Raw genomic sequence first — 24,630 nt, 5'->3', positions numbered from 1 at the left:
AAAAATAAGAAAGAAATTAGGTATATGGGTCACCTTTTTGGTCAGGTCATTGGTCAGGTCATCAGAGGTGATTGAAGGCAAACATTCGCCGATTTCCAGGTCAAATTTCGACAATTCAAAAATCGACGCCCAGCTCGGAGACTAATAGAGCTACAGCGCCGCGGAAAATTGCATTTTATAGCCCTATTACCGTTCTTTCTGATTAATTCTCTCAGATTTGACCCATCGTTGATCGTCGACGGTTTTGCGTGCAGGGAACAAAAACTGCAAAAAATAGACGATTAAAAAAAGTTTTCTGCGATAACTTTTGACTCAAACCTTGCACGAGCTTTCTTTTACGGGCATCGCATCGTGTTCTTCTCATCAAGATGCATCGAATGAACCATCATTTGACCTTGAAAGGTCAACTTGAAAATTCGACCTCAGGTCAAGGTCATGACCTGACCGGTAAGGGTCATGTTGCATATCAGACGATCTGTATGGGCGAGCCGAACACAACCAAGGTGTTTCCATCGCTCTAGCATGCCTCTATCAAAAGTTATTCGCGAAAAACTGTCAGCTACCATTCGTGACCTGAGACTTGAGAGACCTCAGAGGTGTAAAAAGGAGTCACGGCTGCCATTTGCATGTCAAATTTACTTGTAATGCAGTGTTTGAGAGTGTTATAATGACTTTCGTCCAAAACAGGCGCCTTTCAATTTTCTTCCGTTGAGACATAGGTAATAGAGATGTCGCAAAATTAACCTTACCCTAGGTCACCGATGTCAAAATTCCGAGCTAGGTAGTACATTTTGTATATGTTTATATACTGTTGCTCTAATCAATCGCTGAAAGTTTCAAGGCGATCGGTCACTTGGTGTAGCTATGGCAGACATTAAAACTTTTTACGTAGGAGTTAGGTCACTTAACGTGACCTGGCGACCTAACCTTTAGTGACCTGCGTCTGAAATTCTCACAACATGTGCAGAAAAGATGTATAAAAAGGTGTGCCAAAAACGGCGGCGCTCAGCACTGCCTTTTTTAGATATTCGCGAAAAACCACAAAGGGGTGCTCAACCCCCCCCCCCCCCCAGCAGGGCTCGGGTTAATGCCTCACAGTAGCGCTTCTCTCCCGACTTTAACATAGCAGAAAAATGACAGTAACACGTATAGTTAGCCGCTGGAATAACCCATGTAAAATATAATATGGATGGTATCGTAGGTATGGATATAACCCATGTAAAATGCGCCCATATAGTTTATCCTCGTACATAAAGGGGAGTAGCCGTTTACAGGCCAATGCTCGACATTATATAATTATATATAATATGTATACAGTGGCAGATGGGGTGGATTCCTGGTGACCCCGCTGCCAGCGCGAGTCCACCTCGGTCTGTGACGCTCCGTCCCAGGCGCGTCCGTGACGGCCTGTGACGCTCCGTCCGAGGCGCGCCCGTGACGGCCTGTGATGCTTCGTGTGAGTGACAGTGACGGCCGCCGTGTGACGCGGTGTCGCGGCCGTCACCCGTCAGCGGCAGGTCCGGGGGCGGTGACGCGCGTGACGGCTCTCCCACGCGGCACGGTACCACGGCCGGAGCTCACTGACCAGTGGCGCCGGCCGTTCGGCTGCAGCGCGTGCCGCGTCAGTGTCCATCTGTGCCCGTCTGAGGCTGCCTCTGATACCTACAGCACGTCCATCCGCCGCCCTGCCCACTGCACTGGTCACAGGTGAGTACCGAGTGATCACTGAGTTTACGGGCGGAGCGCCATGGCCCATGGATCTAACATTTCACCATTTCCCAATAATTGTGAATGTTTGTATCTTGGAAATTTGAGAATGTGGTCAGCTCCAAATAATAAAATAGCATTGCGAATGCTGGCTAAAATTGATAGCGCATAAACATGTAACTAAATGTTGAACGAAGACTTATCTAAAATGAAAAAGAAATGATCAATAACTTTTCAATGGTGAATGGACCTGACAAAGTCACTTAAATAATAAAAAAACCCGAGCGGATTTACCGTCTTCCCATAAAATAATAGAAGAAATGCGAGAAAGCAGGTGCCTGAGTCTCTCAAACATTCCGAGCCTGTCGCTTCCAAGACACGCCAGTCCCTCGTCCCGGTCACTTCTCCCAGTCAGTCTTCCCTGCGAGCCAGACGGTCCATCGTCCCAGCCCGACAGGCGGTGTCGGTTTAGTAAAGTTGGTGGCTTGCTTTCTCGACGGGATTAGTGACTAGCTCGATTCTCGATCTGAAAATTGTTCATTGTGCAAAATAAACACTGTCCTATTGTGCATTTTTCTGCTATTACGTAATAACGGGCTATAGAAAAACTTCCGTTAACCATACATTTTATGCAGAAGATGGGATAAACGGGCAACAAAAGTCACGGAGGAACGCGTTACGAAGTTATAATTTTGCTGAACGATGCCCACTTACATGAGTCGCCATGCTCATTGTTCACCATGTCTTCATCACCGAGATTTGAACGAATAACTACTTTTCAAATCATCTCATTTTGATGCCGCTACAGTGCAGCTCCGCAATCCAAACGTCTGCGCTGGTAGGCTACTTGTTTGTTTATTGGGGCTTAAGGGCGCGCCGACTACAAGGTCATTTTGCGCCCATAACTATATACAAGTAAAGCAAGTGTGTCACAAGAAAACCGACGTAATAAAAGGCTTAAAAAAGCCTAAAAGCTGGTTAAAAAGAGCAAAGAAGGGTAAAATACTCCAAGCGTATCGTAAAAGACAGCTGACTAGGCGTAAGGACTAGTTGGTTTGGTATCAGATCGAGTAGATTACTTGGAATTTGATTGAACGGATAAAGGAAAAGATGTTGCCAGATAAAACCCAGGGTGACTCGTCACCCAGCAAGTGGCGGACGGTGATATCCGGAGCGATGCGGCCCAGGTAGCGAGTCCGGTCCGGTTCCAAGCCGCCAAGCGTCGACAAGATAAAAGCACGTGGGCGACGGTGAGAGGCACGGCGCACCCGCCGCAAACGGGCTGCTCATCTCCGCGGAGAAGGTGGCCATGCGTCGCATACGTATGACCGATGCGGAGCCTGCATAAAATCACTTCGTTTGACCTGTTGTCTTGCGAGCAAGACCTCCAATGCTCCAGAGTCGGCTTCACCTCTCGGAGCTTCCTGCCTCCACGCAGGCGCCACTCTGCCTGCCACTCCGTTAGAATAAAAGATCGTACAGCAGGGTAAAAATCACGCGCCGGCAATGGCAACCGACGAGTGCAGGGTGCTGCAGCAGCACGCCTTGCAGCCGCGTCTGCCAGCTCATTGCCATGAACGCCAACGTGACTGGGAATCCAGCAGAACTGAACAGATTTACCCGATTGTTCTACTGACTGAAGCCGAGCTAAAATGTCTTGAACGATCGGGTCGGCTGGATTAAAACTCCGTAGGGCCAACAGGCTGCTTAGGGAGTCCGATAAAATCAAGTAAAAAGGTCCGTCCGATACCTCAATAAAACACAAAGCCTTCTCGATGGCAACAAGTTCCGATGAAAACACCGAGGCGAAAGATGGCAACGAAAATGAACGGGTATCGTCGCCAGCGACGAAAGAACAGCCCGCTCCCTCAGGTGTTTTAGAGCCGTCTGTGAATACAGGAATAAAACCATCGTAAGAGGCAAGGTGTTCCAAGGCTCGGACTCGTGCCTCTGCAGGCAGCAACTTGCACTTTGGAACTGCAGAAAGCGAAAGATCCACCTGTGGACTGACACTTTTCCACGGTGGAGGGGGCGCAGCCCAGGTACGACGAACGTTACGCAATGCTATGTCAGCTATTGAAAACAGTTCTTTCATGCGCACTCCGAACGAGGGTCGTAACCTTCCGTTACATCGGGTGGCATGCCGTAAAAAAACGTATGGGTACGTCGGGTGCATAGGAAATTGGCGCAGTTTCAGCGCGTACCGCATACCCAACATCTGACGGCGGAGTGAAAGTGGCGGTTCATGCGCCTCAGCAAGAATGCTGCTCCTGGGCGAGGTGCGGAATGCTCCGGTGGCTACTCGGAGTGCTGCATGATGGACTGTATCCAGGACCCTCTTGCTAGATTCACTCGCTGAATCGTAGACAAAAGAAGCGTAATCTAGCTTCGATCGTACAATAGATCGATATAGAAGAAGAAGGGTCCTGCGGTCCGCACCATAAGATGTGCGGGCGACACATTTTAAAACGTTCAGGGATTTAAAACATCGTTCCCGAAGCGTTCTAAAATGTTCTTTATACGTTAAACGACTGTCAAAAAAGATCCCAAGAAACTTCGCCACCGGACGAGTAGGAATCATCTGTCCATAGAGCTGGATTCCCAAGGGAAGGTCGCCGCAGCGGCGGCGGCAAAAGTGCATAGCGACGGTCTTCGTTGTTGAAAAACGAAGACCGTTGTCTCGACTCCATCTCTCCAACCGCGTCACTGCAAGCTGCAGCTGTCTGGCCATATGCCGAGCGCTTGAAGCGGCAAACCAAATGGCAAAATCATCCACGAAGAGCGATCTACCGATCGAGACCGGCAGATCATCAGCGATGTCATTGATCGCCACTGCAAAGAGCGCCACACTAAGCACCCCGCCCTGGGGAACTCCGTTATCTTGGGTAAAACTGCTCGAAAGACTACTGCCAACTCGGACTTTGAACCGACGACCCGATAAAAAGTTCTTAATAAAGAGGCCCATCCGGCCGCGTATGCCGTACTTGTGTACTTTGGAAAGTATTCTGTGTCGTAACACTGTATCATAGGCCGCCTCAATATCAAAGAACAGTGCTCCAAGGTGCTTCTTTTCAGTAAAACAGGTGCGTATCTCGGTGTCGAGGGCTAAAATGTGGTCAACAGGGCTGCGGTGCTTTCTAAAGCCGCACTGGGCGTTTGTAAAAACACCGTGATGTTCCAAAAACCAGCTAAGACGCACATTGACCATCTTCTCCATCAGCTTTGAAAGCGATGATGTGAGAGAGATGGGCCGATAGTGGAGAGGGTCATGTCCCGACTTGCCAGCCTTCAAGATAGGAATGATAGTGGCTTCCCGCCAGGTCTCAGGGAAAGTGCTAGTCTCCCAAAGCGAATTGAAAGTTGCTAGCAGCGCCTCGAGGGCAACTGCTGGGAGATGACGGAGCATGTCGTTGTGGACAGCATCCGGACCTTCTGAGACGCTGCGCAACGAGCTGATGGCAGACGTGAGCTCAGCCATAGAGAAAGGCTCATTGTACATCAAATTTTCAGCTGTGCTGAAGTCCACGGCGGCTGGTGCAGGTCGTGAGGACGGCTCTCCTCGGCAGCGCTGATAGAGTGCACGGCCTATCGTCTCTGCGACGTCTAAAGGGTGGGATATGTCCGTGTTGTTCACTCTTAAAACCGGAAGCGGAACAGAGCTGAACCGGCCTTCAATGCGCTTCATGCGTGCCCATATCTGGGTCGTAGGAGTAAAACGGTTTAAGGAACTCACGTACGTGCGCCATGAAACAGCCTTTGCCTCTTTTAAAACGCGACGGGCAAAAGCCCGCGCTTTCTTAAAAGCGATGAGGTTCTCAGTAGTACTACTCCGGTCAAACTTTCTAAAAGCGCGCTTCCTGGCACGAATCGCATCTCCGCATTCCTTGGTCCACCACGGGACCGGAGGACGACGAGGCTGACTCGACGTCTTGGGTATGCACCCGTTTGCGTAGTCAATGAGTAAACATGTAAAATCCTCTGTAGACATCACAGAGGGGTCGGCTCTGGATAAAACCGTGGCCTCTACGGCGGCCTGGAATTCGCCCCAGTCGGCCTTCCGAACATTCCACCTAGGTGGACGGTTGCCTGACACTGGGGACTCCTGGTGCTCCAGCCACACTGGGAAGTGGTCGCTCCCGAGTGGGTCGTCATGGACGGACCAGGTAAAAAGCTGAGCTAGCCGCGGACTGACTAAGCTCAGGTCCAGAGCCGATGTTTGACCGGAGGGTGTTGTAAAATGGGTGCGCTGTCCTGTATTTAAAATACACAGCGCCTCATCGCGGATAAAAGATTCTAAAAGTCGACCACGAGTGCCAGTCGTGTCGCATCCCCACGCCAGGCTATGGGCATTAAAATCGCCGACTACCAGGACCGGAGGTGGAAGCTCATCGACAAGTCGATGCAGCTCAACCACCGGGAGCGCTATACCTGGTGGTAGGTATAAAGAGCACACTGTCAGTTCCCGGTGGTTGAAATCAACTCTGGCGGCCACCGCCTGCAGAGGAGTCTGCAGCGGCACCTGGCGAGCAGGTACGCTGTGGTGAACCGCCAGAAGCACACCTCCATGGGCAATGGTAGGGGTGTCCAGGTCTCTTCTAAAAACAGAGTAGCCCTTGATGGCAAAGGTAACGTTTGGCGCTAGCTTGGTCTCCTGGAGACCTAAAACAAGGGGTGTGCGCCAACGGATAAGAGACTGTAGGTCCTGGTAGTTGGCCCGGAGGCCTCTACAGTTCCACTGTAGAATAAAAGGCGTGGTTAAAAAGGCGCAAAAAGGGCGCGTATAACATGAGGCAAAGGCGCACACAGATACCTGACTGACCACAAAAAAGGTAAAAAGCACCGAGAGAAATGCACCTGGTAAAAAAGCGCAATAGCGCGAAAAAGATAAAAGGATAAAAGAGGAAATGACTAGACTGAAAGACTAGACTAGGTCCTCTAACTCCGAGGAGGCGCTCCCCCCGTAGCGGATACGGGGGTGCCCTGAGCCCTCTCGGTGAAGCCTCCCTTCAGCAGAGGCAGATCGGGCATGGCTCGGGCCCGGCTGGGGCCTTTTCGACCGGGGGGCGTCGCCCTCCGAAGGTGACCAGCTCGGGGGCGTCTGCCGCTTGGCGAGGCGCCCTGGAGCCGCGGAGGGCTGTTGCCGCCCCGACGGGGATGTCGAGGCGGCGGCCTGTGTCCTCGACACAGGCGTCTCTGGCAGCGGCGGTGGTGGCCGCCGCTGCGGAGGTGGAGGAGGCGGCGGGGGACCCATGATGGGCCGAGTCCCCGCCTCAGGTGTCTCCGGGGTGTCAGCGGCGACAGCCGCATTGGCACTCCCGGAGGCGGAGTCGGCAGACGAGGCTTCCTTAGCCTCGAGGGCCTTCTGGACGAGGCGAGCCCTCCTCGCCTCACGTGCCCTTCTCTCCTCCTCCCCCCGCCGCAGAGCCTCCTGCACCGCCGTAGACGGTCGGGGGCGGGGCGGGGTGGGTGGCGCCTTACCCTGCGCCGGGGGGCGCCGACCACCCTGTCGGCGCTGGACGACGATCCAATCGTCTCCATTACCGTTCGCGGCTGGAGCGGGACTGGGTGGACCCCACACTGACTCTTGAGCAGCCTGCTCTGTGTTGCTCGGCGGCGCACGAGGCGCCGTGTTGTCCGCTGAGTCACCAGTGGCTACGACGGTGAGGCCGAATCGTTTGAGAAGCTGCACGAGCTGTGCTACGCTCATCTGGGAGGCATCGGTAGAGTTTGTGACTCTCACCTTCTGGGCATACGAGGTCTTCGGGTGACTCTGGTTGTACACCTCCCGGGCCTCTTTGAAAGACAGATTTCTGGTAGCCTTGATGGTCATGATCTCTTTCTCCTTGACGTATGCAGGGCAAGACCTATCATACGCGGAGTGCGGCGTCTGCCCCTCTCCGCAGTTGACGCATCGGGGGGTCTCCGAGTCACAGGTTTCGTCAGTGTGGTCCTGCGAAGCACACTTGGAGCACGTGGGTCTTCCTCGGCAGTTGTCCTTTGTGTGGCCGAAACGTTGGCAGCGGAAGCAGCGCATGGGCGCTGGGACGAAAGGCCGCACGCGAACCTTCACGTAGCCCACGCGAATCTCACTCGGCAAGTCGGTAGAGTCAAATGTCAGAATGATGTTGTTGGTCGAGACCGTGCCTCTCTTCGTCATGATGCGGCGAGCCGCTGTCACGCCGAAATCGGCGAGCCCGTCCGCAATATCCTCGTCGCTCACTCCCCTCAAATCGAAACAGTTAATGACCCCTCGTGAGGAGTTCTTAGAACGGTGGGGCTCCACTGTAAGCGGGATGGAAACGAGCCTCCGGCCGGATGCCCGTCCCTCGGAGAACACGAAGCGAGTAGCGTCCAATGCTTTCGCCGCCTCCTCGCTTTTCCTGAACTCGACCTCCAGCGCGCCATCACGCATCCGGTCACAACGAACTATCGAACCAAACCGGTCGCAGCCATCCTTCCGCTGGAAGGGCGACAGAGAGCTCAGCTCCCTGTCTGCGCTCCGGAAGATGAGGATCTTAGGAGATCGTGGACCTTTTTCAAGCACCGTTCGCCTGTCGGCCGAGGCCAACGGGCGAGGATCGGCCGAGGCCGAAGGATTGGTAAGAGTGGGGGAAGGGGGGTTGGTCGAGTTATCCATGGAGTGTGCTTGGTCTCCGCCAGCTCCATAGGCGGCGGAACGATTTGAGACAAGGGGGGGCACCATGGCTCAAGGAGCCAAACCTAGGGTACCCCCAAATCCTGTTTTCTCATCGGATTTAGGCCACTTATTTTTCGTCACAGCCCTGACACGATGATTTTTTTTAATTTTATTTTTTACTAAACGAAAATGGCAGTTCACCCCCGTATGCAGGGGTGTAATTTTATATCTCTTTGTGGGGGCATATGCACCCACAATCCTGAATTATGTATGCCCACACAATGATGAAAATGCACCCACAAGTCTTTTACAAGGCTGCAAGCGTCCTTTCGAGAGTACGGTGCCCTTCGCATGCTCTAACGGCGTCCTCCTGACCGTCTCGCGTTCATGGATAATATAGCGTTTTTAATCACTCGGCGCCCTTCTGGGAGAATGGCGCACTTTTGACAGCACCGCGCCATTCTCATGGTCTAACGGCGCCCTCCTGACCGTCTCGCGTCCTTAGGTCTCTGTTCACCGTGCATCCCTCGACTGTTCGGCGCCCTTCTGGCCTCTCAGCGCCCCTGAACCACATATAGCGTTTTCAATCACTCGGCACCCTTTTACGAGAATGGCGCCCTTTTCATGATCTCAATGCGCCCTCGTAACCATCTGGCGTCCCCACGTCCCCACCAACGTAGCACTACTGACTGTGCGGCGCCCTTCTGGCCTCTTAGCGCCCCTGGACCACATAGCGTTTTCAATCACTCGGCGCCCTCCCAAGAGAATGGCGCCCTTTTCATCGTCTCACGGCGCCCTCGTAAGTCGTAACCGTCTGGTGCCTCCACATTTGGTGCCCCTCCTACTGGATGGCGCCCTCTACAGCTTTTTACGTCCTTCCGGTCAGTTTCCACTTTTAAGCGTGTATTTGCTTAGTCAGACACGTCACTTGAAGCGCCATTCGGCTAGCAATGTTATCAAATTCGGTGTTAATTTAGGCTCCCACATAAAGAATATCTATCGCGCCCCAAAACGGCCTGGCGCCGGGCGCCCCTACAGCTGGGCACCCACAATCATTTTAGGAAAATTACACCCCTGCCCGTATGTGTGGTTAACTTTAAGCTGATCCCCAAGTACCTATGTGTTTGTCTCTTCCTTATTCTCGTTTGATAAATTCCATTAATCCTACATGTAACAAATTACCAAGAAGCCATCGCATGGTACTAATCAGTGGCGAATCCCAGGGTGGAGGTCACATGGGTCATGACTTAGGGCCTGGGGTCACCACATGCCTGCCAGGAGCACCACAGGCCTGACAGCCGACAGGGGCACCACAGGCCCGCCAGGGGTACCATAGGCCTAGCAGGGGCACCACGGGCCTGTCAGTGGCACCACAGGCCTGTCAGGAGCACCATCGGCCTAGCAAAAGCACTACAGGTCTTCCAGGGGCACCACAGACCTGCCAGGGGCACCAGAGGCCTGCCAGGGGCACTATCGGATTCGCAGGGGAACCACCGGCCTCGCAAGGGCACCATGGGCCTGTCAAGGGCACGACAAGCCTGTCGTTGGCAATTTAGGATTGTCAGAGGCACCACAAACCTGTCAAGGGCACCTGCGTTCTAACAGGGGCACCACAAACCTGCCAAGGCCCAGGGACACCACAGGCTTAGCAAGGACACCACAGGCCTGTCAGGGCCCATGGGCACCTAAGTCATGTCAGGGCCCACCGTAGGCTTGTCAGGGGCAGGGTAGGTAGGTACCACAGTCTTTCCAGGGGCATCAGCGGCCTAGCAGGTGCAGGGGCACTAGTCATCACATGACTAACCAAAAATAAAGAAAATAAAAAAAAACTGAAAATAGGGCACCACCAAAATTAAGTGGCCGAAATCCGTTGAGGTTTTAATTTTGGGCATAGGTAGGGGCACCACTTCGATTCATGGCCCTCCCCTTGGAGTTTTCCCCGAATCTGCCCCTAGTACTAATACATCAAATTTAAGGGGGGGCACCTTGCTATTGGTGCCCCCCTTGCAGAATTCAAGGGGGGGCACGGTGCCCCGGTGCCCCCCCCGTTCCGCCGCCTATGGCCAGCTCGGCCGCCGACGCTCCGCAACGGCGCCGCTACAAGGCCTGGGACGGCCGAGCTGACTGTACGGGACTTGGCGGCACCTTCCGCGGGGGAGAGAGAGACTCACCACCCCCCACGGTCGGATACCGCCTCCTCCCTTGACGCCTAGCCGAGTCACCGCCAGGGGCAGCGACGGATCAGTCCCACCGACGGAGGACGAGCACAAGTGCCCGAACCCCGCCGGCGACACCTCTCAGACACCACCCCCGGCGGCGTCACGACTGGGAATGGCTCCTCAAGTGCGGCGCCCCACTGAGTGTCCCGCCCTTACAGAACTCAGGGCCAAAGAGGCGTGTTGCCCAGCCACCGCGACTGGCTCCGCACGGTGGGGGGCTCAACCTCCAGGATCCCGTTGTCCTGGGGTACGGGTCGGCTCGCCTAGCCTAGTAAAACCGGCTGGTACCCGAGGGGACGCCACTCCCCTTACACTAGCCCAACTCGGCTGTGTTCCTGCGGGTGCAAAAACAACGAAAAAGGTAGGAAAAGAATCAGAAAGCTGTGATCGAAAGAAACGCGGACATCCGGTGAAAAGCAAAGCAAAAGCAAACAGAGACCGCTCAAGAGAAACAAAACCACGAAAACCAAGAAAAGTCGGGCCGTACCATCTGTCCAACCAGCGATCAAAGCAAGTCGCAAGCAAGCATGGGTCAAGCTGGGGCCGAGGGGGCGCTACTCCCCTTGCTGGCCGAGGCCAAGGCCGCCGCGGGGCAAAGGCCCAAGGAACCCAGTCCGACAGCGACCCCGGCCACTGCCAACCCCCTGCGGGGCCAATCCTGCAGACAATCCATCCAGTAAGCAAGGCAAGTCCAGGTCAAAACGCGCGTCAAGCTGGGGCCGAGGGGGCGCTACTCCCCTTACTGGCCGAAGTCACAGCCGCCGCACAGCCGGAGCCAGATGACCCCGGCTAAGCAGCAGCTCTGACCACGGTCAGCCCCCTGCGGGGGCTGGTAGGCTACCCGCATGGCAAACGTGTACAGCGGCACAGCATGTGCGCCGCCGATAGACGATGCTTGGCGGCCGTGCGGGCGTCGGGCAGTGCCCGTCAGCGAAGAGGTTCCCAGCACGGTGACTATAAATATTTTCCAGCATAAATCGGAATTCCATACATGAAATTTGGGTGCCTGTGATGACACCTCGTTATAATATAGGCACTTCAAAATCATTCCAGACTGTACCAAAGTCTGTATTTTCAAGCTCAAACACAAGTAGAGGAGGCCGGGGCAAAGCGGCCACCCGGGCAAAGTGGCCACTCCGCGTTTTATCCCTTCACAACTGACGTCAGCTTCACCTTATGGCTGTCTAGTTCTCTTCGCATTCGTTCGAATGAGCCATACCGGACTTTCTGGCCTCTCGCATTGATCCGTGCCAGACGGAAATGCATTTCTTCTTGGGTTATTCTTATTATCCCAATATTCCTACGCTTTTTGAATGTTATCATGTACATACAAGCTTGGAAGTTAAATTAACCCGCGCCCCGTAGGGCTATTGGCGGACCCTACCACCCGTAGGGGAGGGGCCGTTTCGCCCCCCCCCTAAGATCTCGGAAATTTACCGGCCGATTTTCAAAATTCAAACGGTGTTCGATAGCCCCACCGGGAAACTACCTTGTGACCAAATTTCATTGACCTAGGTCAAACCGATGACGTCACAGGTCAGGTCAAAGGTCGGATTTTCACCGTTCACAGGCATTTCAAGAAATGTGTTGTGAAATCGAGTAAATTGGTAATTTATTGAAAACCATCGATGGTACAATGTTCGTCAAACACATACTTTGCTATCTGAGGTCACTGATACCAGGTCAGGTCACAGCGAGGTCAGGTCACCGGGGGTCACAATATGAAAGTGTGGTGTGATACATGTTTTATGGTCCATTTTACATGACAAATGCGATTATGTGGGTTAGGCAGCCTTTGGGCCCAGCCTGGGTCACATTTTGGTGAAGGTCAGGTCAAGGTCAGGTCAAATTAGGTCAAATTTCAAAGTTGATATTTTTGCATAAAATGGGTATCGATTCGATGCAGTTCATCACGGGGAGTCTAATGGTGGTCTTTTTCTGCTGTACGAGGTCTAGACTCTAGAATTGCCAAAAATTGAGTTTGAAAATTTGACGTCATCATTTTTGAACAGTTTTTTTCGCTATAACTTGGCCAAAAAGCAAGGTATCGATATGAAATTTGGTATGTAGATAGAAGACGGTAGGTACTATCACATATATTCCGGTTTTTTCGAAACTCAAAAAACTTTTTTGATTTTTCGGCTAATATATCCAAAAAATGTTTTTTTATTTTTGGGGGTCGAAACTCAAAAATCTCAAAAATCCGAGACAGCAGTTTTGTAGCCCTGTCAATTTTACACCTTTTATGTGTTGATCATTTTTCTGTATCTTCAAAGCTATAGGCCTGACAGGTCTTCTCGCGAAGGTCTTTTTACGGTCGAAAATGACAACATGACGTCATTCTGACGTCATTTATGGCCGACCTATCATAACCTCTGGAAAATTTTTTGGTCACAATGTGTAAAATTGATGCCCGGAGGGGTTCTGAAAGTTTGGTGGCGATATCTCGGAAAGTTTAGGAGATATCGACGGAAAAGGACAGGGAGGGGCTGTTTCGGCCCCCCCCCCCCTACGGGGCGCGGGTTTTAAGCGTTCTTATTATTGCATTGAGTGGTTATCGTACAGGGATGTTCACGAAAAACTGACACATTTTATTTCCGAATTACGAGAAAACACTTGCCCTCAGCACGGTGATCATGCTATGTGCAAATAGAGTGGACTTCTAAGTTTTTATTGACATATTTTGGGAATATGTCATTTTCGTTTCTAAGAAGTTACAGCGTATTTTGCAGATGACGAGTTTTTGGAGCAGTGCACGACTCAGCCCGAAACAGGAAATTATCACCCGTTTTTGGGCACGTGCCTGAAGAATTGCAACACCTCTCACTGCACTCGTCGGGAGTTTTGATGTCCTTTGGGCCGCTGCTACAGACCATGTCACTCACGTGACCCCACAGGAATAGTCCACGGTGTTGAGGTAGAGCGAAATGGCCGGCTATGGGTGAGAGGTGATGCGCGAGACAATGCCCCCTCCCCCCTGTTCTCGTGTGAGACCGATGATCGCGGTTACTGTACGTGTGGTGGCCCTGACGTGCCAGAACCACCAAATGGTGTAGACGTCGACCCATTTCCGCTACAGTAGCTAACAGAAGCCGTTAAAAGATGGCACGGTACCACTCTACAGTGACTGCCAGCATGCGGCCATGGTTTCTGGCATCAGCACTTCCAAGCTTGCCAATTTTGGCACTCCTTAGGAATTTGCCCACAATATGCCAAAAGTATAAAACAAAATCCATCGAAACATTAATATGCCAAATTTTAGACGGATTCGTGGACTGGTTCAGTCGTGGTGGCAGATGGTAGCCGCGAGAGCTTCATTGCTTTTCCGCTAAGTTTTGTCGCCAAGTCAAATTTCCCCATTTTAACGCTTTCTTATTTATTTGAAAACTTGTGTGATGCTACCTAAAGGCGCTATGCACATACAAAACTTTTTTCAACAGGCTTTCGAATGGCATGCAAATCAAGTCTCCGTGAGCTCTCACATGCTCACAAAGTCGTTTTAAAATGTGTCAGTTTTTCGTGAACATCCCTGTACATGTTGTAGGTATGCCAATTTTAATGTGCTTCACCACATGAATAGCAGCTGAAATATTTTGCTCTCGGACGGTACGCGTGGGGCAAAGTGGACGGGGCAGAGTGACCAGCTCAAAATTTTATAAGCTGTTTCTACTTGGACAACAAACGTTATCAATATAAACCAGTATAACGCCTTTTGGGGCGACTAACGGAGCGAGCGAGAGGGTGGGCCTTGCACGTGCGAAATTGCGAGGGGGTACCTCCAACTGACTTGTGCACGGCACCCTACTAACTGGTCTCTAGCAATGTGCCAAATTTGGGCACAATCGGCCCAGCCGTTCTCGAGATCTGGAAGCGGCACCCTGCACGTGCGCACGTGCAAAATGGGTTCCAACTGACTTGTGCACGGCACCCTACTAACCGGTCCCTATCCGTGTACCAAATTTGAGCGCAATCGGTCCAGCCGTTCCCGAGATCTGGAAACGACCCCTGCACGTGCGCACGTGCAGCAGCACCCCAACTCTGGCACATGGATATGCAGTCCCTACTGGGTGCCTACCTACATGCCAACTTTCAGCGCAATCGGCCAAGTAGTTACCGAGATATTGCAACAATTACAAAACTGACACCTCTTCGTTTTGCACGTGGCACGTGCATAAGGGGTCACCCACATGCATCGGGAATAGTCCAATACTTGGTAGCAGGAATGAAGCTACCCTACAAAAATTACCGCGTGTAAATCGGTCAAGTGGTTGCTGAGATATAAGCCTCGCAAAAGCGTGACCACGGCCGGCCGGCCGGCCGGCCGCTCATACTCAGAAATTTCCGTTAATCTAAGGAAAGACTACGCTCGCTTCGCTCGCTCCGTAAATATATCGTAATGCACTTATCTCGGTTATCTCGGCGACTTTGTTACAAAAAAGCATTTAACTATTTTCCATGAATGTCCTTTTAATGTTTACCTTCGGGTAGGCATTCATCCTCGCTTAAAACCTTGTCTCCACCAAACACTATAGTCGTACAAACTCGAAGGTTTCATCTTGATTTCCATGTGAAGGATATCCTGGAACTGAGGAAGCAACGAAGTTACGACAGTTTGGGACCATGCAGAGGTTCAGTTTTGACGTGAGAGGTAAACGACCTGACCTAGAAATATGGCTGGGGTCACAAAGCAACTTTCAGCTTAAGCTATGTCAACCTTCAGTTATCTATGGTCTGACTCTGCACACTCCGTGCGATCGGAAAAAGTCGTCTGGAGAAGTACCCCCCCCCCCCCCAGCCCCCTAAGCCGGCGAGGGCTAAGACATAAATGGATTTCCCGCTTCAGAAAATGTGACAAATGACAAGTGTCAGTGAAAGTCCGTGTAGCACTCTATTACCTATCAAGCGTACCTACTCAATATTTTGTCGCCCACAACACGCCCAACCAATCTCCCCACCGGGCCCATCGCACACTGGTCGGAAACGCCCTCACGAGAGGCCACGGGCGATTCCGGAGTTTCGGATTATTTTTTATATAGATCGATTTGAAATTGATCAAATTATTATAATTAGGCCAAAAAAACTAATCCGGGTGACCAAAAATAACTGTAATCAGCCCCCGAAGATGGGGTATCCCAGAACTCGGAAACTGACGCGGAGCAAGAGGTTTCTTGAGCCGGATATTCAGAGTCTTATTGCTGATAGACACCAAATTGAAATCCCACATATTATGCATCAAAATGTTTGTTATGAAGTTGCCGACTGGTCAGTGCAAATTTTTTGGTATACTTTTTCCCCAGCTAAGATCTACTGTAGCTTTTTTATGAGGGCTCTCCTAGAGTGATTCTGGAATATAACTGCAAAGTTTAGGTAAGGAAACAACAGGTAGTCCCATCTAGTCCCACTCTGATTTTTTGTGAGATGAAGCAGGATTTAAATTTACACCAGGGCAACATAAAAGCTAACTGCGCATATTTGCGCAAAATTTGCAGGAGCCGCTATTCCTACCCAACTACCGCCCGCCCCGCCCCAGTTTCGGCTCGGCCGCCGCGCCCGGCTTACGCTGACCTGTGTGGCCTGCACGCATCCATGCGTAGTTGACTGGTCATTAAAAACAGACGCGCTTGAGTTTATGAATTTTGTGGAAAGCGCATACAATATGGTTTTATTATTGCATTTATGTTTGTATTGACATCAAAAGCCTTCCACATATTGCGTGGCGATTACGGCTTGCATTTAGAGAGCCTTGCTATTAGTAACCATCACTCGGCTTAAGAAAGTGGAAATTGAGACCTTCGTGAATATAAGACGCTGCGAATATAGGACACCTGTCACTGGCGTCAGGTTACCTTGGGCCGTCTTTTTACATTAAATCACAATTCCGGTATTTAGCCCTGGCCGGACCGATTGGTTTTCTATATTGACCGCGGAGGGTTGATACAACTCCCTCGCCGTTTCGCCTCTAATTGAGCTAGAGCCTCGCGGAAAAAAACGAGCTTGTGTGCCGTTATAAGACGCAGCAAGTACTACCCGATTTAAGGTCTTAGGTCAGCCAGTGACCTCTTAGGTCAGGTAAGTGCCACAAGGCACGGGCTCGGTTTTTGGTTAATTACTTTGCCAAAAATGGTCGCACTGCCGCCATTTTGGCATCATCGTGCTTGTCTAGCTCAGGAGCGTCGAATGCTATACTTGGTGTTTGGGTGAAGTCAACTTAACCCTCGCCGGACCTATTGGTTTTCTACATACGCGCCGGCCGAGGGGGGGGGGGGGCGGGTACGACCCCCCCCTCGCCGTTTCGCCCCTGGTGGAGCTAGCGCGTCGCGGAAAAAACGAGCGTGTGCGCCGTTACGAGACGCAGAGATTGGTACCCGATTTTAAGGTCCTAGGTCAACCGGTGACCTCTGAGGTCAGGTCAAGTGCCCCAAGGTACGGTTCAGTTTTTGGTGAATAACTTCGCAAAAAACGGCCGCAGAGCGCCGATTTTGGTAGCATCGTGTTCGCCTCGTTCAGGCGCGTCGAATGATATACTTTTTGTCCGGGTCAGGTCAACTTAGGGTGTTGACCTCAGGTCAAGGTCAGGTCAGCACCCCCAGGTCACGAAGTTGGTCGGAAGAGGTCATGTCGCATATCATTCGATTTGGCAGGCCTTCCTGAGTCCATTGGTGGCTTTCCTGACTCGCTAGCTCAATTTGATTAAGAGTTATTGACGAAAAACTAATATGACCTTGATGACGTCATACATGACGTCACGAAAGGTTAACATTGCAAAAGTGACGCATCTAACCTTGCAAGGAGTGAATCAAATCACGATTCTGTGTGCTTGAGATAGTTGGAGATCGTTCCCGGCGCCAGAATAGCAGTTTTCATTTTTCCCCATTGCCTTATAATGGTGAGGTCACGAAAATGACCTGACCTCATATGACCTTTAGGAAAAATCCGAGATATACAAGTTGTGGGACTCATAATGGATACTAGATCCTGCAAGTTTCATTTCCCTGTGACATCTCCTCTGGCAGTGAGGGCGTTGCGAAGTTGCGACATCTGAAGACCGTGCAGAGGTTCACTTATGACGTCATAGGTCAGTGACCTGACCTGACCCAAAAATGCGGTTGGTGTCAAAAGATCCGGCTTGGATCAAAGGTCAGGTATGCCAAGTTTCAGCTCTCTATCGCCAGCGTGTTCGGAGCTATCGCGAAAAAAAAACCCTATGGGGGGGGGGGCGGCACCCGCCCCCCCCCCTCGGCCGGCGAGGGTTAAGGCGTTAACCTCGGGTCAAGGTCAGGTCGGAGCCCCTCAGGTCACGAAAATGGTTGAAGGAGGATATATCGCATATCACTCGATTCGGCAGGTCTTCCCGAGTCCAATGGTGGCTTTCCCGACTCTCTAGCTCCATCTGATCAGGAGTTATTGACGAAAAAACTTATATGGCCTTAGTGACGTCATAAATGACGTCACGCAAAGTCAACAATGCTGAAGTGAAGCACCGGACCTTGCGACCTTGCAAGGAGTGCATGAAACCATTCCCGGTGCCCGAATAGCAGCTTCCAATTTCCCTTGTTCACTTAAAGTGGTGCTAGATCCTGTATTATACTCAATTATGACGTCATAACTTAACAGATTCACGTCATATATTTAGTGCTTGACATCCAAATGATAGCTTACATATGACAGAGAAGGTATGCAAAGTTTTATGGAGTTTGCTTCACTAGTTGTGGAATAACAAGCAAAAAACTTTTGCGGAAAGGCCGCTGGCCTCTCGCTGGAGCGTTTCCGACCAGTGTGCATCGGCCCGACCACTGTGTCCGCTCTCATCGTCCCCGATTGAATAGAATGTGACCCAGTTATATGTCACGCTCATACGTGTGTCCACCATAATCACAGGTCACACCCGTGTCCCTGCCCCAGGCGCGGTCTAACTCGGTATGTCACAGGGTCCACGCACCGTTTCAGTTTGGCACGCACCTCACCGGGACGGCTACGTGAGGGATTTGGGAGGGTATTCAGCACGGATATAGAGCGAGGTGCCTATCGAGCTTAATTTGGAAGCAATAGTACGTGTGTGTAGCGGGAGGAGGGGGGGGGGAGTGACAGGCGGCTGGTGACAGGAGGGAGGGGGTGCAGACCAGTCGGTGACGCACTGAATGTCACGTGGCGTGCACCATCGGAGGGCACCAGACTCACACGCGCAGTGACAGACACGGCTGGTTAAACGACGGACGTGCGCTCAGTGCTCAGCCAGATACAGGTTAAAGGGGAGGCTGAAAGGGAACAAGTTTTGCTGACATCTGAAGTTCCGTCTAACGTCTGTAGTGAGTGTCTCAAGTCTGAAGTGTGTTCTGACGTCTGAAACGAGTGTCTGATGTCTAAAGCGTCTGGCGTCTAAAGTGCCTGACGTCTAAAGTGAGTGACGTCTGAAGAGAGTGTCTGACGACTGAACTGTGCATCGGTTCGGTGAGTGCCTGACGTCTGAAGTGTCTGACGTCTAAAGTGGGCGTCTGAGTGTTCAGTGAGTGTTCACTATCTGAGTGTTCACTGAGAGAACAAGTGAGCGTCTGTCTGACACTGTGCCCGCCGCCCTAATTTGACAGGAGATCGGCTGTGTCCGGAGTCGGACAGGCGGAGCCATGGCTGCCGGCGGTCAGCTGTGGATCCTCTACTGCTGTGAGTTTCGCCACTGTGGGCAGACGTGGTGGAGCCGTGCTGTGACAATTGGAGTGCGGGATAAAGTAATGGCTAGATAAATATTAGGCCTGTAACTGAAATGGCTAGATCTTTTTTAGTGACGAAGTACGAATAAGTTAGGTAAGAACAGACTTAGGGCTGGGCGTTGCACGGTTGTGCAAAATTGATTTTTTTTTTTAAATGATCGAGCTTATTGTGTCAACTCACGACCATACAAGGATACTTGTGGGAATGCCAACACCTATAAAATTCAAACGTAACATTCGTCGTGTCCATTATTACACACTCTCTTCAGGCCTTCTGCTGACGACGCATTTGACCGACGCTGGCAAGGGACGGAAGAAGGGTAACGGCGTGAAGGGCTTCCTGTCGGAGTTGCAGACGGTGCTGGACAGCCGGAAGACCAATATGGCCAGGATGGAGGGCTGTGAGTACAAACGGCGACGACCGCTGCCCCTGGGCGTCCGGCGGCGACCGCTGCCCCTGGGCGACAGGCGACGGCCGCTGCTCCTGGGCTGGGCGGCCGGCGCCGATCCCTGGGTTGTGTGACCAGCTGACCGGCTGTCCCGCTCCGACCACTCATGGGCTGTGACAAAACGGCGCCGATCCTTTGTTGTTTGTTGATTGGGGCTTTAGGGCGCGCCGACTGCTAAGGTCATTTTGCGCCCATAACGTCGTACTAATAAAACAAGTGTGCCACAAGAAAGAACCTTCTAGATACTAAGACTAGAAAGTAAGACTCGATATAAAATAGCAAGGTAAGATAAAACAGCGCAAAGGTGTCGTCCTAGACAACTGACTAGATGAAAGGACTAGAGAGGGCTAGTTGGATTGGGGTCAGGTCGAGTAAATCACTTGGAAGTTGATCGAACGGATAAAAGAAAAGATGCTGCCGGATAAAACCCAGGGTGACTCGTCACCCAGTAAGCGGCGGATAGTGGTACCCGGAGCGATGCGCCCGAGGTAGCGTGTCCGGTTCGGTTCAGCGAGAGGACAAGATAAAAGCACGTGAGAGACAGTGAGAGGCACGGTACACCTGCGACAGGTGGGCTGCTCTTCTCCGCGGAGGAGATGACCATGCGTGGCATACGTATGGCCGATGCGCAGCCTACATAAGACGACTTCGTTATGTCTGTTACTTTGCATGGATGACGACCAAGGCTCGAGAGTTGGCTTGATATCTCTCAGCTTACTGCTCGCGCGCGAGTCCCACTCTGCTTGCCACTGCGAGAGCATGGAAGATCGTACGACGGGATAGTAATCCCGGGCAGGCAGAGGAAATCGCCGAGTGTAGGGCGCTGCGGCGGCGCGTCTCGCGGCGGCGTCAGCAAGCTCGTTGCCTTGGATTCCAACATGACTGGGAATCCAGCAAAACCGGATAGTTTTTCCGGACTGTTCCACCGAAGTTAGCCGAGTTAAAATGTCCTGAATGATCGGGTCGTCAGGATTAAACCGTCGTAAAGCCAACAGACTGCTTAGTGAGTCTGATAAAATCAAATAGAAAAAACCGTCGGACACCTCAATAAAACACAGAGCCTTTTCGATGGCGACTAGCTCTGAGGAAAACACCGAGGCGCTGGGTGGAAGGGAAAACGAGCGGGTGTCCCGACCAGCGACAAAAGAGCAACCCGCTCCCTCGGATGTTTTTGAGCCGTCTGTGTAGACTGAAATAAAACCATCATACGAGGCTATATGCTCCAAGGCTCTGGTTTGTGCTTCATAGGACAGCAGGCTATCCTTTTTTACTTCGGAAAGCGAGAGGTCTACCTGCGGCGGGGCGTTTCTCCAGGGTGGAGAAGGCGTTCCCCAGATACGCCGAACGCCGCGCAAGTCTATATTCGATGTAGAGAATAAACCTCTCATGCGTGCTCCGAATGGATGACTCGTCCCATTACCAGATGAAGCAATGTGACGCGAAAAGACGTACGGGTACGTCGGATGCGTCGGGAATTGACGTAGTTTAAGAGCATAACGCATCCCCAGCGTCTGGCGGCGGAGAGAAAGTGGCGGCTCGTGCGCCTCAGCAAGAATGCTGCTCCTGGGCGAGGTGCGGAATGCTCCGGTGGCTATTCGGAGTGCTGCATGATGGACTGTATCCAAGACCTTCTTGCTGGATTCACTCGCTGAATCATAGACAAAGGAAGCGTAATCCAGCTTCGATCGTATAATCGATCGATAGAGAAGAAGAAGGGTCCTGCGGTCCGCACCATAAGATGTGCGGGCGACACATTTTAAAACGTTCAGGGATTTAAAACATCGTTCCCGAAGCGTTCTAAAATGTTCTCTATACGTCAAACGACTGTCAAAAAAGATTCCAAGAAACTTCGCCACCGGCCGAGTAGGAATCACCTGTCCATGGAGCTTGATTCCCAAGGCTAAGTCGTCACAGCGGCGGCGGCAAAAGTGCATAGCGACGGTCTTCGTTGTTGAAAAACGAAGGCCGTTGTCGTCGCTCCACCTCTCCAGACGGGTTACAGCGAGCTGCAACTGTCTGGCAACGTGACGGGCGGTCGTAGCTGAAAACCAGATTGCGAAATCATCGACAAATAGTGATTTGCCGATAGATGGTGCGAGATTGTCGCCAATGTCATTGATCGCCACAGCGAACAGCGCCACACTGAGCACTCCGCCCTGAGGAACTCCGTTCTCCTGAATAAAACTGCTCGAAAGACGGCTGCCAACACGGACTTTGAACCGACGACCCGATAAAAAGTTCTTGATAAAGAGACCCATTCGGCCACGTATGCCGTACTTATGTACTTTGGAAAGTATTCTGTGTCGTAACACTGTATCATAGCCCGCCTCAATATCAAAGAACAGTGCTCCAAGGTGCTTCTTTTCAGTAAAACAGGTGCGTATCTCGGTGTCGAGGGCTAAAATGTGGTCAACAGGGCTGCGGTGCTTTCTAAAACCGCACTGGGCGTTTGTAAAAACACCGTGATGTTCCAGAAACCAGCTAAGACGCACATTGACCATCTTCTCCATCAGCTTTGAAAGCGATGATGTGAGAGAGATGGGCCGATAGTGGAGAGGGTCATGTCCCGACTTGCCAGCCTTCAAGATAGGAATGATAGTGGCTTCCCGCCAGGTCTCAGGGAAAGTGCCAGTCTCCCACAGCGAATTGAAAGTTGCTAGCAGCGCCTCGAGGGCAACTGGGGCGTTCCACGACAGATCGACCAAGCCATAACACCCTACCTCTCAGATTTTGATGAAATTGCGTCTACGGGGTTATCCGTACCGTAGATTCATAATCTCTTATTTTTAGCGTTATACTACGAAGGGTTTACGAGTTATAGCCAGAGGCATTTTTCAAAATGCCCAGAGTAACCCTCTTTTAAACTCGTATTATCAAAAAATATAGCCAGTAACCTACATTAATATGCATATCATTGGAATCCTCATTGACAGTAGAAAATTATCCAACCAAAATATTTTGAAAATTTTCAAAATCGCAAGATTTTTTGAAATAATGAATTTTTGATTTTCGATTTTCAAAAGGTGGCCATTTAATTTTTGACAAAAATATTATGCCAAAAGATGCCTCTGGATATGGAAATTTAATGTCCAAAAAATTAGAGACATGTTTTGCCTTTAACTTTTTATATAATTTTTTGTTTACGACAATGTTTGTAGCAAAAGGGAACATTTGGTGATGCCTTCCAGAGCCAATCATTCTCCTACCCACATATCCTCGAACTGTTTCATGAAAATTAGAAATAAAAGCCTGGCACTCACACTCACAGACCAGGCATGTGATTATTGAATGATGTTTGCTTCACTTTCGCTGTAGTTTCGAACATTGTTCAGGCAAAAAAAAAAATGAGCTGAACACTGATATCGGCCGCCTCGCATGTAATTCTGATATGCTTCTAAGCAGCTTGCACTGGTGAAACGTTACACTGGCGGATCCAGGGGGTAGGGCCATGCTCCCCCCAAAGCCCGTTTACCCCCCCCCCCCCCGCAAAAACCCGAGTTTTAACATTGCGCCTATGGCGGTGCATGGAAAGGAAGGGGCCATTTCGGCCATTTGCCCCCCCCCCCCCCCCAAAAAAAAACGTCCAGCTCGATCCGCCAATGAAACGTTAGGAATTATCAAAATTGCTAATCGGACATTGTGGCCGGACGGCGGACATACCTACACAACTTCCGTTCATAAGAGCCGAGGCTGTGTTAGAGTTAAATGAGGAGAAGGCTCTAGCTAGTAATCGCATGATGTTCGCTCTGTCCTTGTAATAACGGACTTTCAGTAATTTTGATGAATAAATTTGCCACAAAAAATTATATGAGTACCAAAATGCGGCATTTGAAGGTAATTGATTGCAATTGCCAGGGGCGTGACCAGGTCAGAGTGGGCGGGGGTGACAAAATTGTAAGTACTTGAAAACTCGCCGATATTGAATTCTGTTTTCTTGAAACTGGAAGCATCTCTAACGTTTTGAAATTAATGCATTTCGAGGTAGCTAGTGGCTTGGGATGCTCCATGTTTCACTAACATTCACTTTCATAGTATTTTTATTCCCACCCGGCCGAAGGGGAGGGTTTGATGTGCAGCCCCAACGGTTTTCTCGATATTGTTTGCAGTGGTGTAAGGCTGGAGAGCTGAAAGTTGACATTCCGAATCTGTTGACACCAACAGAACAGGCTCAGGTCAGCTTACTGACATACGACGTCACAAATAAACCTCGGAATAATGCAAAAAGTTGCAGCTTTGCACTGTACTCTCAGTGTAAGGGAACCTTTTGCAGGGGATGACACAAGTAACGGCAGTAACGGCTCTTCAGATTTCACAACATCAATTCCCCTAACTTTCCTAAATTTTCACCCGAAGTCAAGCTGGTCACGTGACTTCACTAATATAAGTCAATGGGAAATATTGAAACATTTGAACTGTTATTTGGATGCCGAAAATGATCCAAGCCCATCTCAAACGCCTGTAATCGTGATTTCATACACTTTTGCGATGAGCGATTCTTAGGTTTTGGATTGAGGACCTTGCAATGCGCCGTATATGCCGTTACATTGTACGGTCGTGTGAGGTCATCGGTTTTCTTTTTGTCAATGACTGAATGGAATTTATCTAACGAGTCGAACAAGCCACCAGTGAACTCAGGGAACCCTGCTGAACTGAATCATATACTTACAATAGCCGTTTTCACGACGGTTATCTGACACACATTAACTGATATTTGTTGGGATTTGGTCAAATTTGGTTCATAGTTGATTCTTAATTGTTTTTAGCTTAGGTTGCGCTAGTTGCTTATTGACCTTATTTATCAAATTATCAGTCGTTACTTTTTACTCAAGCATAAGAATAAAATTACGTTATGAAAATAGCTGTAGTAAAAGATTTGGCTAGATTCGTCTGATATCCGTCGTGAAAACGGCTGA

The 24,630-nt window shown here is 50.8% G+C and overlaps 1 protein-coding gene across 1 annotated transcript in view; it reads left to right on the top strand.

The window, feature by feature from the left end:
• Positions 1 to 1,542: 1,542 nt before the first annotated feature.
• The window catches only part of LOC122393767, a 44,624-nt gene continuing 21,536 nt past the window's right edge, over positions 1,543 to 24,630 (top strand). The window contains exons 1-3 of the mRNA XM_043390109.1: positions 1,543 to 1,707; positions 19,149 to 19,221; positions 19,538 to 19,669. Coding sequence (XP_043246044.1) covers positions 19,185 to 19,221; positions 19,538 to 19,669 — 169 coding nt within the window. The 5' untranslated portion in view covers positions 1,543 to 1,707; positions 19,149 to 19,184. The remainder of the gene's footprint in view (positions 1,708 to 19,148; positions 19,222 to 19,537; positions 19,670 to 24,630) is intronic.

The sequence above is a fragment of the Amphibalanus amphitrite genome, unplaced genomic scaffold (genome assembly GCF_019059575.1).
Source record: "Amphibalanus amphitrite isolate SeventyFive unplaced genomic scaffold, NRLGWU_Aamphi_draft 000553F_arrow, whole genome shotgun sequence".
In the NCBI taxonomy this organism is placed as follows: Eukaryota; Metazoa; Arthropoda; class Thecostraca; order Balanomorpha; family Balanidae; genus Amphibalanus; species Amphibalanus amphitrite.
The sequence above is the reverse complement of the archived record's forward strand: the minus strand, read 5'-3'. Positions and strand labels throughout refer to the sequence as shown.